The 20,239-nt window shown below is 38.6% G+C and overlaps 1 protein-coding gene across 3 annotated transcripts; it reads left to right on the forward strand.

The window, feature by feature from the left end:
- The first annotated feature begins 607 nt into the window (after positions 1-607).
- On the forward strand, positions 608-19,966 carry RHAG (Rh associated glycoprotein). Of its 3 annotated transcripts, XM_028097680.2 has the most exons (10): positions 608-800; positions 8,682-8,865; positions 9,451-9,601; positions 11,619-11,766; positions 11,871-12,037; positions 13,961-14,098; positions 14,689-14,810; positions 18,110-18,183; positions 18,508-18,581; positions 19,302-19,966. In XM_028097680.2, the coding sequence occupies exons 1-10, from the start codon at positions 644-646 to the stop codon at positions 19,332-19,334; spliced, it is 1,248 nt and encodes a 415-aa protein (XP_027953481.1). In that variant the 5' UTR covers positions 608-643; the 3' UTR covers positions 19,335-19,966. The 3 variants fall into 3 exon arrangements, with proteins under 3 accessions (XP_027953481.1, XP_027953482.1, XP_027953483.1); XM_028097681.2 differs by lacking the exon at positions 18,508-18,581; XM_028097682.2 differs by lacking the exons at positions 18,110-18,183; positions 18,508-18,581.
- Positions 19,967-20,239: the final 273 nt, after the last annotated feature.

Here is a 20,239-nt window from a genome sequence, read left to right on the forward strand (position 1 = left end):
CCTACATTCTAGCTTTGCATAACTAATTGCTATTCCTCAAATATGCCATGTTCTTCAAAGACTTATGCTAGTCCTTCTGTCTTACTAATAAAGCCTATTTATTTTTTAATGTCCCCATCAATATCATTTTATGTGCTAGTGTTCTTAGCCCGAGACAAAATAAATTGTTGCCTTATATATGTTCTCTAATACTCTTATAACCACTATTATATTACCTGTTTTTATACAATCATTTGTGTATATGTCTGTCTTCCCAGCTAGATTCTTAACTTCTATATTTTGTTTCATGTCTCCTATAGAGCCTAGCTCAGTGCCTGCCATACAATAAACACTCGAGAAGTGTCTGTTGAACTATGTTAAATAAGATTCTAGACAATTTTGTGCAATAGATCATTTCTATAGCCTGACTTCTTCAAATCTATGTTGTATATTCTTCAAACTAGCATTTTGAATGATTTGATTACAGAGCATAATTCTCCCCAAGAGGTGGGGTGTTTTCATCAGTCTTGCCCATTTTTTTTTCTTGCAATGTCATTGGAGTTGAACATGCAGCCTAATTCCACACACAGAGCAGTCCTACTATTCTTATCAACCTCCCACAGCTTGTGAAGCCTTCAGTGTGCCTCTGTCCTTTGCCACAAACATGAAGCTCTTATTCCCTCTCATGGCCATTGTACTGGAGGCTTCCATGATTGTTTTATTTGGATTCTTTGTCAAATACGAAACGGAGCAGAACGCTATCCAACCGCTCAACAACACCAACACAACAAAAGTGGACAGATCCCTTGAGTTACATCCTCGTGAGTAAACAATCTACTTATTATACATTTTGGGCTTTTCAGAATGTGAACCCATTTGGGGGACTTAGAATGTGAAATCTTTGAATTCTGTAACCCCTTGACCTCCACACTCGAATACCTTACAGAATTTGTGATACTTATGAGTACTAAGGGTATTATAAGTTTGTGCTGAGGTATCTGGTCTACGGCATCTGGTTTCTGTAGTTAATGTGTTTGGATAGAATCTGTGTCTATTAAAATATCAGCATAAGAAGACAAAAATTAAAATAATTGATTAATCTTTTGTGTTACCTACATCTGCTAAATGATTTAATTTTCCCTTAAATTGATCCTTAGTTCTGCAAGGTATAAACATATCACCCCCCAAACAACAACAACAACAAAGAATCTAAGAGAGTAGAAAGAGAGTGGAATACTGAGAACGGAGCCTGGATTTCGTGGGGGCCCTAAGGTATAAGAAGTGGTATTAAAGATGATATTGGAAGTAAATGGATGTACTTTTTTTATAACATTCTACAAGGAAAGCAGTTTGTGCCCCTGCAATGGGAAGAAAAGTGTAAGCACCTAATGTATTTTAAAAGCAGAATCCTTCCCTGGGAATGGTAACTGAAGAAAAGAAAGGATTTAGTTTCAAGTTTGATAGGGAAGGCGGTGAAATAGTTAATAAAACAATAATAACTACCATTAACTGATTGCCTATTTGGAGCCAGGCATATTCATTGCATCATTAACCAGGGAGGGAAATGATAATGCATCCTTATTTTTTTTAAAGATTTTATTTATTTATTTGACAGAGAGAGCCACAGCAAGAGAGGGAACACAAGCAGGGGGAGTGGGAGAGGGAGAAGCAGGCTTCCCGCGGAGCAGGGAGCCCGATGTGGGGCTAAATCCCAGGAGCCTGGGATCATGACCTGAGCTGAAGGCAGACACTTAACGACTGAGCCACCCAGACGCCCCACAATGCATCCCTATTATAGACATTGTTTTTTTTTTTAAATAAGGCACACATAATTTTATTATTTATTAATTGATTAAATCATTTAAAATAGTAGCAATATTTATGACAGTTCTATAGCATAGGTCTAAGTTTTTAAAAAACCATATGACATTTGTTCTCCCATTCCTCCATTTTTTGAGGGGGTTTATATAATGGGAAGTATTCTCATGCAGACATGATGACCCCAGAGCCACTAAATGACTCAACCATGTTATCCCTGGCCAAAATATTTTGTAGAATAGCCCAGAAGCTACCTGATTGTGGTTACACATACACATTTTTCCTACATTTTCTACATTTTCCCCTACATTTCAAATCGACTTACCTAAAACTTATGTGACAGCCTAAATCATTAGAGAGAAGATTATTAAATATTTGCTGGTTAAGAAGAAGTGCTCAAGTCCAACACGTGGGGGTGCCTGCCTAGTGCCATGTGTTGTACCAAGTGCAGGAGTCAAGTACAGGGAAGGTTCTGCTCCTGCTTAAGAAAAACCACGGCCTGTTATAGCAGTTCTCAACTGCAGGGTGGTGGAAGTTATGAGTTTTTCACAAATAAGCAAGGCAGAATATTAATTTATATTTTAAGTAAAGTCAGTTAGATATAGGTTTATTCATCCCTCTTGCTTGCACTCTGCTATGCTTTTCTGAATAGCAGAGCAATGCATGCCGTCACACAGACCATCCCCAGGTATAACCATGGAAGTGTGTGGTATGCCTGAGTATTATGTTTCATGCCATGAATGACTCCGTAGCCACTCATTTGAGAAACAAGATATACTCTGTTGGTTTTGGGCCCTCACGGCACTTAGCAAAGTACTGGTCACTCTGCTGAGGCAGATAGTTTTGTTTTGTTTTGTTTGTTAAGGTTTCATTTATTTGTCAGAGAGAGAGAGAGCACAAGCAGGGCGAATGGCAGACAGACGGAGAAGCAGGCTCCCCGCTGAGCAGGGTGCCGGATGCGGGACTCAATCCCAGGACCTGGGGATCATGACCTGAGCCGAAGGCAGATGCTTAACCCACTGAGCCACCCAGGTGTCCTGAGGCAGATGGTTTGACAAGGAATGAAGTGTGACTGTGACAGTCAGCTAATTCTTGCTAACCTGTAGACAGAGAAAAGGAGAGTTTAGGGAGAAGGCCATTTGAGGCCCGTCAACATTTTATTAGAAATTCTACAGACACACATCTTTAATATCTACGGGACGTTAAAGCCATAGCCATGATCTTGTTATACTCTGTTACATTACAATCCACTGGTGTCACACTTTGAGTAGTTGTTACCTGTGTGAGATCTTGTTATGTTATACATCAATCATTTGACAAATATTAATTCACAGTTATGCAAATATTCCAAACATTGACATACCTCATCATATAATAATGAAAGAGGTACTTGTTAATACCACCAACCATCTCACCAGAAAACCCTTGAGAAGTATCAGGAAGCTGATAAGCTCACAGTGAAGGACACAAACTTTCTAAAATACTGATTTTTCTTTTTTTAAAGACAAAAGGTCTTTAATGATATGATGGATAGTAACCCATTGAAATAAAGATAAAAGATATAGTGAACTCATAGAAATATTCCCCAAAGAGGGGGGAAGGGGAGAAAGAGGAAGCTCTTCCTTATAGAAGAATGCCAACTAATTAATATAAAAGGAATAATAGATATAAAAAATTAGAATTTTGAAATTAAAAATGTAATAATTGATTTCAGCAAGGTTCTTCAATGAAAGCAAGAACTATTAGGTAAAGTTACTGGAGAACACATGTCTGAAAGAATTGCCCTACAGACTGCTTATAGTTTACAGGGCAAAAGGTACATTTATGGTGAAGAGGTCTGGCAGAACAGTCTTAACCACATGCTCAAATTTACCATCACCAGTAATAGGACAAACAAATTATGTGCCACCTGGTGTGGTGCAATAGGAAGTACACAACACCACCCAAAGAATATTCTTCCCAGAATATTTAGTCTCATTCTAACTATGGTGAAACAAGCACATCCAAATTGTAGGACATTCTACATAAACGACAAAACACCAACAACAATGAAAAGCATGTGCGAGAGCCTATCTAAATAAAAGACATATGACAAACCAAAAAATGCATGAAAGTTGAGTGGTTAATGGGTTAAAAATCCTATAAAAGAACAATTTGGGGACAGTTGGAGAAATGTCAACATAGCTTCTATATTAGATAATACTACTGTATCAATGTCATATTTCTTGGATGTGATGATGATGTTATGGTTATGTAGGAGAATGTCCCTTTCCTTAGGAAACTCATGCTAAACTGGTGGAGGCAAAATGTCATACTACTTTCAAATGGCTTAGGGAATATATACGTATATATCTGAAGAGAGAGAGAACAAACATGGAAAATATTAACAACTGTTAAATCTAGGTGAATAGTACATATATTCATTGTGCTATTTTTCTAAATATTTGAAATACCTGCAGTTAAAATATTTGGGAAGTGGGAGAGGAAAGAAACCACCCTAAGGATACTTTTCTCTCAGGGAGGATGAGTTCAGAACATAATCTCAGTGGTTCAAAGGACTGGAATTCTCTAAGAGCAATAAGCTATGTGCCCGGCAAACACCTTGCCAGTCCTTAACCATTAAAAAAAAAACAAAAGGGGCGCCTGGGTGACTCAGTTGGTTAAAGGTCTGCCGTCGGCTCAGGTCATGGTCCCAGAGTCTTGGGATGGAGCCCTGAGTCAGGTGTCCCTGCTCAGCAGAGTCTATCTCTGCTTCTCAGCCCCACCCCCACCCCCACTGGTTCTCCTCTCTCTCTCTCTCTCTCTCTCTCTCGCTGTGAAAGAAATAGTCTTTTAAAAAGCAAAAACAAACCACAAGAAAGAAAGAAAGAAAGAAAGAAAGAAAGAAAGAAAGAAAGAAAGAAAGAAAAGAAAAGAAAGAAAAGTTGAATAATTTCTCCTTAGCCAGCTGAACAAATTTTACTACTTGATCCAGAAAAACAATTTTTCTAAATAAGAGCCTGACAGTCCTAATTAGACGAATCCTCGGGGACCCTCCTCAGTGACCCATTTATTCATGCATAACTGAGACATCTCCTAAAAAGCTACAGGTGCTAGACTTTCTGCCAGGGTCCTGTGAGGGACAAGCCACGTCTGGATTCCCATTTTCACACTTGAATTCACTTTCTCCTGAAAGAGTGCCTTACTGGCAGTGCTTGCTCAATATTTGAATAAATGACAAGCGAGCACACAGAGTAATAAAAAAACAAGCACGGAAGCAAATGAAATAAAATAAGGGGAATATGCACGATGTTACAGCTATGACCGGGAATACTGTGCAGAAGACCTGATTCTGGAAGGGCGTACAGAAGTTTGCCAGGTCAAGAAGTGTTGGGTTTGGGATGGAGAGGACATTGGGGGCAGCAGACATATACAGGAAATAGAGGGAAAGGACGGGTCTGTTTCATTCGTTTGATGGTGGTGGTGGTGGAAAGTGAGTCGGAATCCATCACCTGCATTTTAAGTGTGTTAAGTTATCAGGGTTTAGGAGATACCCTCCCGCAAGATAGAGATGGAAATAAAACAGAAGATACCAGCTATTGTCACATTTTCTCTGGAGACTAAAATTCTCTCTTGAGAATATCTGATTTAGACAAGTCTTGGTAATTCGTAAAACCTGTTGGAAGACTTCACAAAAGTTCAACCCCCTTCCCTTCCAGAGAGGACACTCACTTCATTCCTTGAATGGCAGTCTCACACTATAGAACTAAACTCATGGCCCTCTCTCTAGTCCCCACCCACAAATTCTTAGAGCAGGATAAAAGGTGATACAGAATTCTAATTGTTTATAGATCTTTCTTATCCACACTTTTTATACAGAATCATTATCTGTTAAGAGCTTTCACAACTTATAAACTCTCTAGCGATTGAAATGATGAGGTTCTTAAGCCCCCTTGTGGCGAAAAGCAGTAACAATCTTTGAGGGAAAAAAACCATCAGAGCACAGTTAATATAGCACAATGAATATATGTACTATTCACCTAGATTTAACAGTTGTTAATATTTTCCATGTTTGTTCTCTCTCTCTTCAGATATATACGTATATATTCCCTAAGCCATTTGAAAGTAGTATGACATTTTGCCCCCACCAGTTTAGCATGAGTTTCCTAAGGAAAGGGACATTCTCCTACATAACCATAACATCATCACTTATATTTCAAAACCCAAACAGGTTCACTGGTTGACCATTGCCCATCAACAGGTCACATAGAATCCCAGTCCCCAAACCCAAAGCTCCCTGGGTAGATAATGAGATGAGGGTGGGTGTCCAGAATGCTGGCATAAGTGAGACTGTCACCGATCTGAACCAGAAGACTGTGTGCAGCATTCTGCTCTCTGCTACTTCCCTCAAAGGCACTGACAAGGGACAATTTTCAGAAATCTGTTCTTTCCTTTCTCGTCCTCCTCATACTGCCTTTTTGGGGAAGTAGCTCCAATGCACAATAAAATGGCCAAAAGTCTCATTGCATGGATAGGGTTGAAAGAGTGAATGACACTAGTGTGTGCCTGAATCACGGTAGGTTTGGACTGTTCTCATTCTTTTTATTCTTTTCATTTGCTGCCTTCATCCAAAGTTAGATTGGCTTCTAGGCCACCAAAGGACCCTACTGACTCACTCTACGATGCCAACAATATCTATCTGTCTTGTTATTTGTCATAGAGTAATACCTTAGGATAAATCCCCATGCCTCCAAAAGCTCTTCAAATGCCTGCAAAAAGCCTTTGAAATGCTGGGTACCTTTGGAAAGTCAACATCTTCATCCGCTTCTGGGTGGGATCACTGTCACAGATTAGCTTATCAAATTTAATTTGCGAAGTTTGAAATTAATGTGGTCTGCAAGTTGTGTCAGGAGAGAAGGTCAGGAAAGTTCTGCAGAGAGGAATGAAGCCCATAAAGAAGGTGCTACAGGTTAGGATCCCCGAGAATCAGACTTTAAGACAGACATTAGCCTGAAAGAAGTTTAGTAGGGAGTGCCTTAAAGATCAACACCTATAGCAAGAAGGTTTGCAGGGAGAAACCCCACAGGGTATCCTGAGACTGGGATTGTCTAGCTTCACGTGGTCCTTCCCTGAGGCCAGGGGATGCTCTTGTGAATCAGTCACTGGGTACAGGCTACCCCAGGGAAAGGCAAGAGCATTTCCCAGAGAGAATTGAGAGCTTAGGGCTATCAACTGGCAACACTCCCTACAACCAGGGGAAATAGAATAAGTTTCTCCTTTCTAAAAGGGGTATCTGGGAAGTGTATGACAGCATCTCTTACAGTAGACAAACCCGAGTGGTGTGGTCTCCCAAACTCAAACACACTGTCTCCAAAGCCTGATGGTAGAACAGAGGGAGAAAGAACCAAGGGGTAGTAACATGTCTTTGAGTGCCTGCGAAGCCAACACTCTGCCTTGGTTATTTTTACATCCATCCCTACTGTGCTCAATGCATGGAGGAATTGGTGGAGTCCGGCCTGAATTCAAATCCTAACCCCACCCTTTAGACAAATTAATTGGATTCCAACATCAGTTTCCTCTGAGATATATTCTGGGGGCATGTTCTTCCTCATGCCTATATCCACCTAAACCCCTGGCCACAATGGTTAATAGTAATTTGACTTTAAATGTTTTATTTTTTCTCTCTGGCTTTATATTTGTGCTCAGTCTGATCTCGGTTTGCTTTGTGTATCTGTTAGGTTGAACCACAAGAAGTTGCCAATAGTTGACTCATTTTCATTGATAATTTCAATGCAAAAATTTCCATTTCATATGATTCAACCAAATACATGTCTCACTAATGAAGCTATACCTTTCTTGAGGGAAAAGCCTGTGTTCCCACTATCTCATATTTGAGCATATGTTTTCTTTCTTTATTTATTTTTGATCATATGTTTTATTTATAGTGCTTTACTGCATACTCCCTCCCACAGAGGTTATCCCATGCAAAGTACCTCTGTGAAACAGGGTCTTTTCAATATTGCAGATGAAAATACTGGAGCTCAGAGAGAATAAATCCCTTGCCCAAAATCACACGATCATGTACTAGAACTGGGGGACCTTAACTTACATTTCCAGACACCAAGTAAAATATTTGTTCTCCAAGAGGATATGGCCTTTTTTTTTTTTTTTTTTTTTTTTACAGTGGCTTAGAATGTGCTAACAAAGACATTATCCTATTGGACTTGAATACTGATCTGGTAAGATTTCCAGGGCCGGTGCTGTTATACAGATTTGTATCTGTATAACAAATGAAGACTGTAGCTCACTAATTTAGTCGTTATTGCCTCTTATCTTACATGCAGACTTTTTATGTCAAATCCTGGGGAGCAAAAGATGACTATGTCCTAATCCCTTCAAACAAGGAACTCACAGTTGAGTGCGGGAGATGAACACCTCATCAAGGAACTATTACAATATTGTGCACACTAAATAAATGCTAATACAGTGTGGCAAATGCTAAAGTTGAAGTATATGTAGAATGCTGTGTAAAAGACAAGAGGAAATACTAAGTTTCCCTGGGAGAACTGAGAAAGTCTGCAAGAGCGGGTGATGTTTGCACTGTGCTTTGCAAAAGTTTTCCTCAGGTGGAAAGTAATGGAAAACTCTTGAGGTATGAGAGCACATGGTACCCCAAGAAAAGGCTCAAATATTGAACAACTTGCTCAGAGTCTCACGGCTGGTAGGCAGTCAGGTTGGCACTGGGGCCTAGTCTTTGGCTGCTCAGTTAATGCTCTCCCTTTGCAGTGTTTTATATAAAGGATGTAACATTTAATAAATGGGATATACTATGATGCAACACTTCCATGTTCTTCCCTAACACAGAATTTTTTTTTCCTTCTTCTTCTTTTTTTTTCTTTTTTCAGTATTCCAAGATGTGCATGTAATGATATTTGTTGGGATTGGCTTCCTCATGACCTTCCTGAAAAAATATGGCTTCAGTAGTGTGGGCATCAATCTACTCATTGCTGCTTTGGGCCTCCAATGGGGCACTTTTATTCAGGGGATTGTGCACCACCATGGACAGACAATTTACATTGGAATCAAAAAGTGAGCAATCCTTATTTTTCAACCATTGTGTTTTCAGAGCAGTTGTTTCTCTGCTTGGTCTCTTGTTAGTCAGCCTCCGAACTAGCCGGCACACTGTCTCCCTAGGACAATAAAAGATTGTTGGGATCCCAGGATGTGAATCAACACTTTGCTCTACTGAGCTGGGTCATACTTTCATGTCTCTATCCTCTCTGGTTTGACTTTAAGGACACGAGAACTTTCATTAAAGGTTATTCCTTCCAGCTACAGGGAACAAAAATCCTCCAATAGCTTTTTTTCTACAGGTCTATATTTACATTTTGAAATGTAAACACTGTAGAAAGTAATTCATTTATCAGATCAAGAAAAATAAAGAAAAACCTAAATGAGATCAAGAACAGGTGGGCCAAAATAAAGGAAATGCTGGAGCAACCAGAATGTATGGCAGATGGCAAAGAGGAAGGGGAAGGAAGTGAGAGTGTGTGAAAGGGTACCTGGGATGAACACCTGATGGGGAGGGGCCCTTGCACACTGGATAAAATGATGCTCACAGTTGTATGTTGGGTGTGCATTATTCTTGGACGTATTCTTTCTTTTTTCCCTCAGCATGATAAATGCAGACTTCAGTACAGCCACAGTCCTGATTTCTTTTGGAGCTGTCCTGGGAAAAGTAAGCCCAGCCCAAATGCTGATCATGACAATAATAGAAATCACTGTCTTTGCTGGCAATGAATATGTGGTTGGTGAGATATTTAAGGTAAGGATTAGAGGGTTTATACTTACTAGCTTTGGACATCAGTTCTGGTTACACCTAAAGGATGCCCACTCTACCTAGGGACAAACGTTGGTGAGCATGAGAGCATAGCAAGTGTAATTACACCCATCACTTATTTGAGTGCCTTTGGTAAACCAGGAGTCTTATCAACATTACCTCATTTCATTGTCACCGCCACACTATAACTCAGGTATTATGTTGTTTCTGTTACACAAATTACAACTAATGATCACAGATGCTGAAAGACCAGCCCAAATCTCGATTCAAACCTAGATTTTTCTAACTTCACAACTCTTTTTATTACATTATATTTCCTATCAATGATCAATTCCTATTAAATTTCAACTATTAGATGACTAGCCCTTTCTTTTTTTTAAATATTTTATTTATTTATTTGACAGAGAGAGACAGACAGAGAGCACAAGAGAGTGCAAGACAGAGAGCCCTAGCAGGAGCGGGGGAGGAGCAGGGAGCCTGGTGCAGGGCTCACAGGGCTGGATCCCAGGACCCTGGGGATCATGACTTGAGATGAAGGCAGATGCTTAACTGACTGAGTCATTCAGGCGCCCCTGACTAGCCCAATCTAAGGCTTTTGTTGAAGCCTAGATCAAATTTCTTCTCTCCCATGAAAATCTCATTGATTCCCCTGAGGATAATCAATTGAATATTTCTGGGTACTTCCCAGTATTTTGCTTGTTTCTATTGAACATTTAATTCCACAGCAAATATTTTTTAAGTTTTACTTAAATTCCAATTAGTTAACATGCGATATATTAGTTTATTACTTGTAATAAAGTGTAATATTAGTTTCAGGTGTGCAGTGTCATGATTCAACACTTCCATACATCACCCAGTGCTCATCATGACAAGTGCCCTCCTTCATCCCCATCACCTATTTCACCCATTCCCCCACCCACCTCCTGCTCTCTCAGCAGAAAATGTTTTTGAAAACTTTCTAGGTGTCATGTGATGGTGATTCTGACAGACAAAATAGTTAATGTCCCTGTATTTGTAGAGTTTACAGTCCAGTGAAAGAAGCCAGACATCGAATAGAGAATTATATATCACCTATCCACCCGTAAGCACGTGCATGCAGATGCACACACAAATATTATTATAAATTGCAATACATGCTATGAAAAATAAGTATGGGGGCTATGGGAGAGCATAACTGGAAAACCTCACTTAGATTGTAGAATCAAGGAAGGCCTCTCTGAGGAAGTGACAGTTTAGCTGGACCTGAAAGGTACATAGGAGTTTATCAAGTATGAAACTCTTAAATAAATTAATAAGTCTGTATCATTTTCCTACCTTAGTAAGTATAATAGGAGCTATGCCTCAGGTTTGGCACTCCAAACATTCCCTCTTGGGGTAGGAGACTGTAGAAACTGGATCAAATTGATACAGTGACCTAAAGAGGGACCTAACTATATTGCTTCAAATGACTCTTGGACCTCAGCTGGTTTTCACGTCATCATATAACACAGTGAAAAAATATGGGAAAGACCCGGGCTTTTTAAAGTTTCCAGTCTTTGAATTGTAATTAAATGCACCTTTACTGTAACGTCAAATGAATGCAAAGAGCATCTTTCTTTTGAAACAAGTGCAGTGCATAATATTTCACTAAGAATTTCTCTAACCTAGAGAAGTAACCTAAAATGAATTGAATGTCCACAAAGACCTAGCACTTTACAAACATGGCCTCAACACAACTATATTTCCTACTTTACAGAAGCAGAGATCCAAAGAAGTATAGTAATTTGTCTAAAGTCACATTGCAAGGAAGTACCTGACCTAGCATTGGAAGTCAGTTCTGTGTGTCTCCAAAGCCTGTATTTTTTTTTTAACTTCACTATCCTGTTTCATTCTTTCTCTGACATATCCTTTCTTTCTTTTAATTTCTTTTATTGTTTAACCAATGAAACAGTTCTTTCATTGACTTTCCTCTTGTGGTGAGACTCAGTTTCACCTGTTATAACATGAATGTTTTGCCCCTCAGGCCTCTGACATCGGAGCATCAATGACAATCCATGCTTTTGGGGCCTACTTTGGCTTGGCGGTAGCAGGTGTCCTATATCGGCCAGGCTTGAGAAGGGGGCATGAGAAGGAGGAGTCTGTGTACCACTCAGATTTGTTTGCAATGATTGGTGAGTAGAGATGAACTTGCCTGATTCAGTACCCAAGGCAAACTGCCTCCTCTGGTCTGTCTTCCATATCCAGCACTAATATCCCTTTCTGTGATTTACCGCAGGGACTCTTTTCCTATGGATGTTTTGGCCCAGCTTTAATTCAGCCATTGCTGAAACTACAGAGCAACAGTACACTGCCATCGTAAATACGTACTTCTCCCTTGTTGCCTGCGTTCTCACAGCCTATGCATTTTCCAGCTTCGTGGGGAAGAGAGGCAAGCTCGATATGGTCAGTACATATTAACCACCATGAAAGCTTCACTAAGTGACACTGATGGTTACCCAGATGAGTAGGTCATTTCTGCATCACTGCTGAGCTGCCACAAAAAAATCACAACACTGCAAACCTTGCAGAATATTTTGTAAATAACGTTCATTTGTTTCTTCATCAAACTGGTATTGTGGCTAATCAAAAAAGTGTTCTCAAGGAATTTACAGCACTAGAGAACATAGTCATGCAAAAATCAAAGATTTGAGGAATATTTCTTTAATGATGGAGCTGTCTCCAAGGTCTTAGAAAATCTTCCTTAGAAACAGGACTTGCAGGGCACCAGGGTGGCTCAGTCGTTAAGCGTCTGCCTTTGGCTCAGGTCATGATCCCAGGGTCCTGGGATCGAGGCCCTCATCAGGCTCCCTGCTCCTCGGAAAGCGTGCTTCTCCCTCTCCCACTCCCCCTGCTTGTGTTCCTGCTCTCACTGTCTCTCTCTCTCTCTCTTTCTGTCAGATAAATAAATAAAATCTTAAAAAAAAAAAAACAGGACTTGCAAAGCATAGGAAAAAAGAGAATGGGGGAGGGTGCAAGTTGATTCTGTTTTCGTAACTGCAAAAATTCCTCTCAAAGAAATTACAACTAAAGGCAACGTCAGATCCTGAATAAAACTCTGGAAAAGAGAAAGGGCATTAGTGGGAATACCGATAAAATCAAATAAGACCTTTAATAGTATTCTATCAATGCTAATTTCCTGGTTCTATGACAACATAAGATTTTAACCTTGGGGGAAACTGGATGAGGGATATATGGAAACTCTGCAGTATTTTTGTAACTATTACATGTCTAAAATTATTTCAAAACAAAGCATTTTTTTTTAATCCTCCCAAGTTGGTCTTTTGAGTTTCTTGCCTATGAACTAGAGAAATGTCTGTGAAGGAATAATCCACACATCAGCTGTTCTTCTTTTCCAGCCTGAGGGAGAAAAATGATATTGTAATTTCTTCAAGCATAGCTATGGACATGGATTTCAATGCTGTACAATTTGCTTAATGCAAGAAAATTAAAAACAAGAAAAGAAAAAAAAATTCATGTACAGCTCAGTCCTCTCTTAAAAATAGTGATGAACTTTCCTCCTCAAGCAGAACAGCCAGAACATGATTCTTCTGAGGAATTCTGACAAATGGCAATTGGGTATTCTTTCCACCATCTTCAAATGTTCTTAATACAGTGACACTTGTGAAAGCTGTATAATGTATAATTTCATGTATAATGTGCACATTTTGGTATCTCTACATTCCCTCTTTGAATATTGGAATGTCATGGACTCCACAAAGGACACAGCAGCCACAGACCTCTTTTGGTTCATGATAACCACAAATGCATTTCCAAACTGAATAAATAGACATACCATTACTAGAATAACTACATTATATGCACCCAGGCCTTCCATTACAACTTCTTTGGTTTTCCTCTCATCCGTCGCCAAACTGGTCTCATTAACCTGATCACTCAGTCACTACCAAGGAACCCCAGTAAGAAAGATATCAAATGTCAACTGCTTGGAAAAAAGGCCTTCTTTCATTACAAAGAATCTTCTTTTTAAAAAAAGAATCAGGGGCGCCTGGGTGGCTCAGTTGGTTAAGCGACTGCCTTCAGCTCAGGTCATGATCCCGGAGTCCTGGGATCGAGTCCCACATTGGGCTCCTGGCTCAGCGGGGAGCCTGCTTCTCCCTCTGACCGTCTCCCCTCTCATGTTGTTTCTCTCTCTCTCTCAAATAAATAAATAAAATCTTTAAAAATAAATAAATAAATAAAGAATCAGTAGCCCTTTGAACTGAAGAATATGCCATAGAGTCCATGGAACCCTAGATAGATTGCTTCATTCCTTCTGAAGCCTGCCTCATTCAGCTCACTTCATTCGTGTTTCTGTGCTCCCCACAGGTTCACATTCAGAATGCAACCCTGGCTGGAGGAGTTGCTGTGGGCACTTGTGCGGACATGGAGATTCACCCGTATGGTGCTATGATCATTGGGGGCATTGCGGGAATTGTCTCTGTACTTGGGTTCAAGTTCCTGACTGTAAGTATGACAGGTGCTCTCAGTCAAACTTTGAATCTGTACCATCATCTTCTCACATCCCACCAGCAGAGAAAAGCTATGAAAATTCCTTTTATCAACACCCCTCCTTGTTCGAGGGTCATTTCCCTTCTTGTCAGAACTACCCTTCACAGTTCAGGGTTCAGTGGTTCCTACTTTTCCTTGGCTTCTTTTGTGTACCAGGAAAGAATCTGATATTATTAAATTATTAAAAGAATTAGTTTGACTTGAATGCTAAGTACTGGTGTTACTTTCCTCAGGGCAGTTTCATTAAAGTTTTTGTGGTTGATGATATTTGTTTGTTTTGTAAAATGAAGGACTCTGTGTCCTTTTAAGGGGATTTAGAATATCATCAGTAGGTCAGAAGGAGGAGGACTTGAAATCACTCACCTTCGATTCCGTCTACTAAAAACTGACATGAGTAATTTTGCCACCAACATACTCGGATTCTTTGACTTAAGTGGGTTTTAGACATAGATGGCAAAAAGGGCTACAGATAAAATTTTCCTGCATAGTCATTGACTTCAGTATATCTAACAAAATAATAAACCTTCCTTTTTTTACAATTTTAGCCATGTCTTACTGAAAAACTGAGAATCCATGATACATGTGGTGTTCATAACCTGCATGGCTTACCTGGTGTGATAGGAGGCCTCGCAAGCATTGTGGCGATAGTCTTGGGAGCATCTAAGGGGTGAGTTAAAGAATGGGTTTTCCTGCACCCTAAGGTCCGATGACGTTTTATCGCACTCTTGGAGGAATCTGGTAATGAGAAAGTTTTTCTTTAGCAGTCCAGGCCACAGTCATAAGTATGGTCCTTACTGAAGCCAAAGAGATACAACTAGGAGAATAGAATTGGATGGGAAGGTGTGTCTTAACTAATGTTATGAATGGTGGCTGGTTTTTGTTTGTTTTAATTAACAGTGCTAATTTAAATATTTCTAACAGGCAAGTGTCTCCTCGCAGATAGGGCAATTTGATAATCACAATCAGATAACAGTAGGCTTACTCCTTTAGTTGGTATCACCAAAACGGAGGAGGGGGCATCTGTGATGAGAGGATCAGTCATTTCCTACGAACAACACGTCGAACAATGAGTTAGCATAATGTGAAGTGAAGCTGGATCTGGAGAATCGGGAAGCCCGGCATAAGCTCCAGCTTTGCTATTGACTAATAATGGGGACTTTGACAACTCACTTAGCTCCTGTGGTTCTGTTTCCTCTTCTGTAAAATGAGGTTGGATACTTAGGTTTATTCTCTAAAATCCCTTCAAGCTCTAACAGACCTGGAATCTTCCCAGAGGGGGCTTAAGTGTTTAAATGGCTGGAGGAACAACAGTTAACAGTCAAATCCAGGACAACAAAAGCGATGTCAAAGGCCAACAGTTGTCACTTTTAGGTAACAAGATGGGGACAATTTGATATGAAAATCATCCATGCAAAACAGCTAGGAAGAGCAGAGAGTCCAGATAAACTCAGGGATTAAGGAAGGAGGAATCAAAACACTCAATTTTGAAAGCATGAAGAAAAGGTGAATATGTTTGAAAATGTCTCAAAGTGACTACTAGCTAGAGTTGAATAATTGGAAGAGAAAAATCTCTTTAATTTTCACAGATTAAAATTCAACTCTGTTGAGATCAGTCACGATAAATATTTGAAAAAATTTGTTTAATCGTATTTTCTACTGAATAGAAAGTTTGCTTCCACTTTCATGTCAAGAGCTGACCCATTTCTCCTGTTTTCTTTTTTTTGCCCCCTTTGCAAAATTGAACAACAACCCCAGAAAAAGCCACACTTTCTTGCAGCTCTCTCCAGGACCTAACATGCTGTTGAGACCAAACACTAACATATTTGAATGCAAATCAAGCATGAGAAAAGCCTGAGTCCATGAGCTCAGTTCCTAAGTGCTATGGTGTGTAAACACTCTTAGACGTGCCTTAGGATGAGAAATAAAGGAATTCTTGAGCATCATGCCTGCACCAGTTCCATGGACGCAATAAAACAAGACTATCTGGCTCTCACAGGCTGGGTCTCACTGGGTGGCCAGATTTGGGGTAGGTTCCGTGGTGGAGAGTCTAGTCCTTGGGTATTCAGGCTGAGCAGCCACTTCTCAATGTGCTCAGAGGGCTTTGGGGGTGGGGTGGATGAGGAGCTTTGGAAGGCCTAGTCACATGGGTGGCACTCACACACGTCTCACACACCAGACAAAATATTTCGGCCAAGAGCCAAGACTGTTTACTCAGATGTTTCTATTCAGAATACTAAAATGCAAATCAGGTTTCTTGGTAAGCATAGAACAAGGAGAAGTAAGGATTCTTAAAGGACATCTGTGCACATTATGGCAGCCTAATTCTAATAATGCGGTTAATTTTGTTAAACCTCCTGTTTCCCAAGCCTGTTTTATCATGGAATACTTTTTATCAAAAGTATCTTCTAATATTTTGGAAAAGATTTTGGCAAATTCTGGTAAAATTAATAGGCCGTTGACAAAAGAAAAATATCAAGTGAATAAATATATATTAAATATTCGTCCTCACTCGTGATCAAAGAAATGCAAATTAACACAAGTTACCAATTTTTCAATTATAAAGTTGATAAAGATTAAATGAATAATAATACTGAATGGTGGCTAACGTAGAGAAATAGGGATATGAATTTCAAAAAGTCTTTAAAAAGTGTATAAACTTTCACTAATAATTTCATTTCTAGATAGGTTTTTATTTTAGGGAAATTATTGGGCAAATTCATAAGCATGTTCATAAGAGGATGTGTTTTCACAACATTTTTAAAAATATGAAACATTGGAAGCAACCTAAGTATCCAACCTCTAGAACTATAATTACAGTATATTTTTACAGTGTAACACTCCATAGCAATTAAAATTATGATCCAGGTCTACATTCACTGACATCAAAGGACACTTAAGGATTAAGGGGAAAATCAGTATTATAATGTAATTGCCTTTTTATAAAAATACATGTCTTTATTTTACATTTTTATACTGATTAAGATTTGAGGGAAATTAAACTTTTTCCCTTCATTTTCTGAATTAATCGTTTCTCATATTTTTACAATGAGCATGTGTTACCAGTACAATTTTTTTCACATAGTAGAAGAAATTTTTAACCCTTCAAATAAAAAGAAAAAACGGAAATCTGAGTTTAGTGCATTCTTTCCCTTGGATGATGAAGATGAAACACCAAAGATGAAACACCAAGGCACTCTCATTTTCCACCTGTTTGTCTTCCCATAATCACACTTTCAGTCCTTGAGCAACTATTTATAAACTGCCTGCTAAAAGTGAGGTGCTGTGCTAAGGAGGTATTCACATTCCTAGCCCTTTTGTCACTCCTATAACAATCTTATGCTTTTCAATAGCTCTTTATGAACTTCTTCCATTCCCAAATATTATGAGGCACGTTTTTTTACTAATTTTATTTTAAGGTAACTATGTCTAAGATGACTTACAGATTTTTTTTTCATATATTCAATAAGTTGTCTTTACACTATGTGCTAAAATTAGCTTTTCTGATCTTATTGATTTTTTAAATTAAATTGCAATTGTTCCTTTTGGGATGGGGTGAGGAAAGATGGCCACTCATGTTTCTTTTGTACATTACTCCATCCTCAGTGCCTAGAAGGGAAGGTAGCACAGAGTGAGTACTCAATAAATATTTGTTAAATGAATCATATGGGGGATGAGAACATGATGCCATATTTTTAGAAAATACTAAACTCTTTCTAAGGAAGATCTTTTCATCACTCCTGAAGAAAAAAGGTGATTTTTGCTTAAGTGCTTATAAGGACTTTTTAACATTGCTCAAGAATTTCAAAGAAAATAAAAATACAAAATAAAACAAAAATTGTAATAAGTGTTCGTTTGCTGGTGTAATGCTGCTCTCCGGCCTGAAGATGGCAAGCATCCACTCCCTCAGGAAATGAGATTTGTTAGCTGGTATCTTGGAAAAACAACACTTTTCTTTTGGCTTCCTAGGTCTAGCATGGTCATGCAGGCAGCTGCCCTAGGTTCTTCGATTGGAACAGCAATTGTTGGAGGGCTGATCACAGGTCAGGATGAAAAGTAAACACTTCCATGTGCCATATGCGGTCAGCGTAATAGATGATAAACATATCGCCTGGTAAATTTGAAAATATTCTAAACTTCTGACAGTAAAGTAATTGTGTAAGCTCAAGGGGATGATTTTATAGCTATATATATTTATATGTATTTTTTTAATATTTTATTTTTAAGTAATCTGTACACCCAATGTGGGGCTTGAACTCAAACCCCAAGATCAAGAGTCGCCCCTTATAGTAGTATTTTTATTACTATGCAAGTAAGTTTTCCTCTTCAGCATCATAACGTGACTTGTTATCTCCCTACGCTCGTAGGTTTAATTCTCAGGTTCATTGTCCGCGTACAGCCATCTACGGAATTCTTCTTTGATGATTCTGTTTATTGGGAGGTACTGTACAGTGTTCTAAGACTGTAAATGAGGACTATACCAGTGAAAGTTTTGCTCACCCAAAGCCTAAATGTCTGTTTGGCATCCTTGTGATAAAATTGGATAAACTGCCTAATTATAGAGAGAAAACTGAGACAATGTGTCCGGACAGATAAAATGAGAAGTTAAGGTCTTTTCCAAAGCAGAAAGGACATGAAGAAAAGACAGAATTTAGTAGGCAAATGTCCCTTGCTCCTCTGAAAGTAATAAAAAGTCCTCATAAATATAATAGGAATCCCAGGCAGTGGCATGAGATTTTATACCATATATATGAATAGGTAAAAACAGGTAGAATATGGAAGGTTGAAAAAATCTTAGTGAAGAATCTGACAAGAGGTTTTTATGAATAATATCATCTTCTTTCTAACCTCCAGTTTCTACCTCTTTACTCCATTGACATTTTCCCCAGATTATTTCCTGCAAAGCTTAAGAGGGATAGATATTTTGATGTGTTCAATGGGATTTTCAGGGAAAACAGGTTTGGTGAAGAGAATGTAGTCAGGGTGAGTGAGGTAAATATTCTTGTTCTTTTATTTTTCCCCAAGACAAACAATTGTTATTCCTAGTTCTTTCTAAGCTTGGATAATAATTATAGAAAATACCTTTTGTGTTTCAATACTAACCTCTGTCAGGCCCAAGTGAAAGAAACTATAAAGTGCCCTAATCCTGTTTTCTTTAAAGGTCCCCACGGGGAAAGAAGTTGATGATGAATGAAGATGATGGCCACAACCAGCCGGAACCTAAAGATTAAATATCATTCCTGTGCTTCAGCTTCCTTTCCCTTTATCTAGAATCATGTTTAAAATTTTTAAACGGCAGCATCCAACAAGATCATGGAACAGAATGGATAGGTCCTGAGCCCCAAATGTCCAGTATGAAAAATCTTAACACAATCTGATGCTGTTTCTTGACCCTCAATGACTGCTTAATTGAAGGAATGTGACTTGTAAAACAGATGGTCAAACGGATTCTCTTTAGGACTCCCAGACTACTCTTGCCAGTGGGTAGGTACAGGGTGAACATTCCATGTTTCTTCTTGTATTTTTTTTTCCCATAGAGGTAAATTTACAAAGAAATCAACACATCTGATTATGTCAGTTTCTTAATATACATACTATGTCTTCAATCCCAAAGGTATAAAACTAGAGCCAATAAAACAATATGTAAGAAATCTATATATGAAATATGAAAGAAATGTATTGTATAGAGCAAGAACATGATTGTTTTTGGTGGTGCTTTTTTGATTTAAAAATAGTCTAGTTAGTAATGCTGTGTCTTCACTTGAATATTCTTATGCTTAATTCTTTTTGCATGTTTATTATTTGCAACAAGAGCTCAAATGCTATCTGACCAAAGTCTATTTTGTATAAAATTCCAATAAATTAAATGTTATTTTATTATAAATTAAAACATTTGTCTTTGACTCTCCTTTCTTTGGTGCCTGGGATTCATTTTATTAACAAGCACACACACATACACTCCTCATATTTAGTTCATATTCAATCCAAATAAATTGTTACTATGTGTTAACTACAAAATAATCAAGTTAATGTCTCACATTATAAGGTAAGTTTTAAAGAACTAAATTTTAGAAAATGTAATTGACATAGTCATATAAA

Source organism: Eumetopias jubatus, unplaced genomic scaffold (assembly GCF_037043125.1).
Source record: "Eumetopias jubatus isolate StellerSeaLion01/CBP00866 unplaced genomic scaffold, mEumJub1_p1.0 scaffold_6, whole genome shotgun sequence".
Classification (NCBI taxonomy): Eukaryota; Metazoa; Chordata; class Mammalia; order Carnivora; family Otariidae; genus Eumetopias; species Eumetopias jubatus.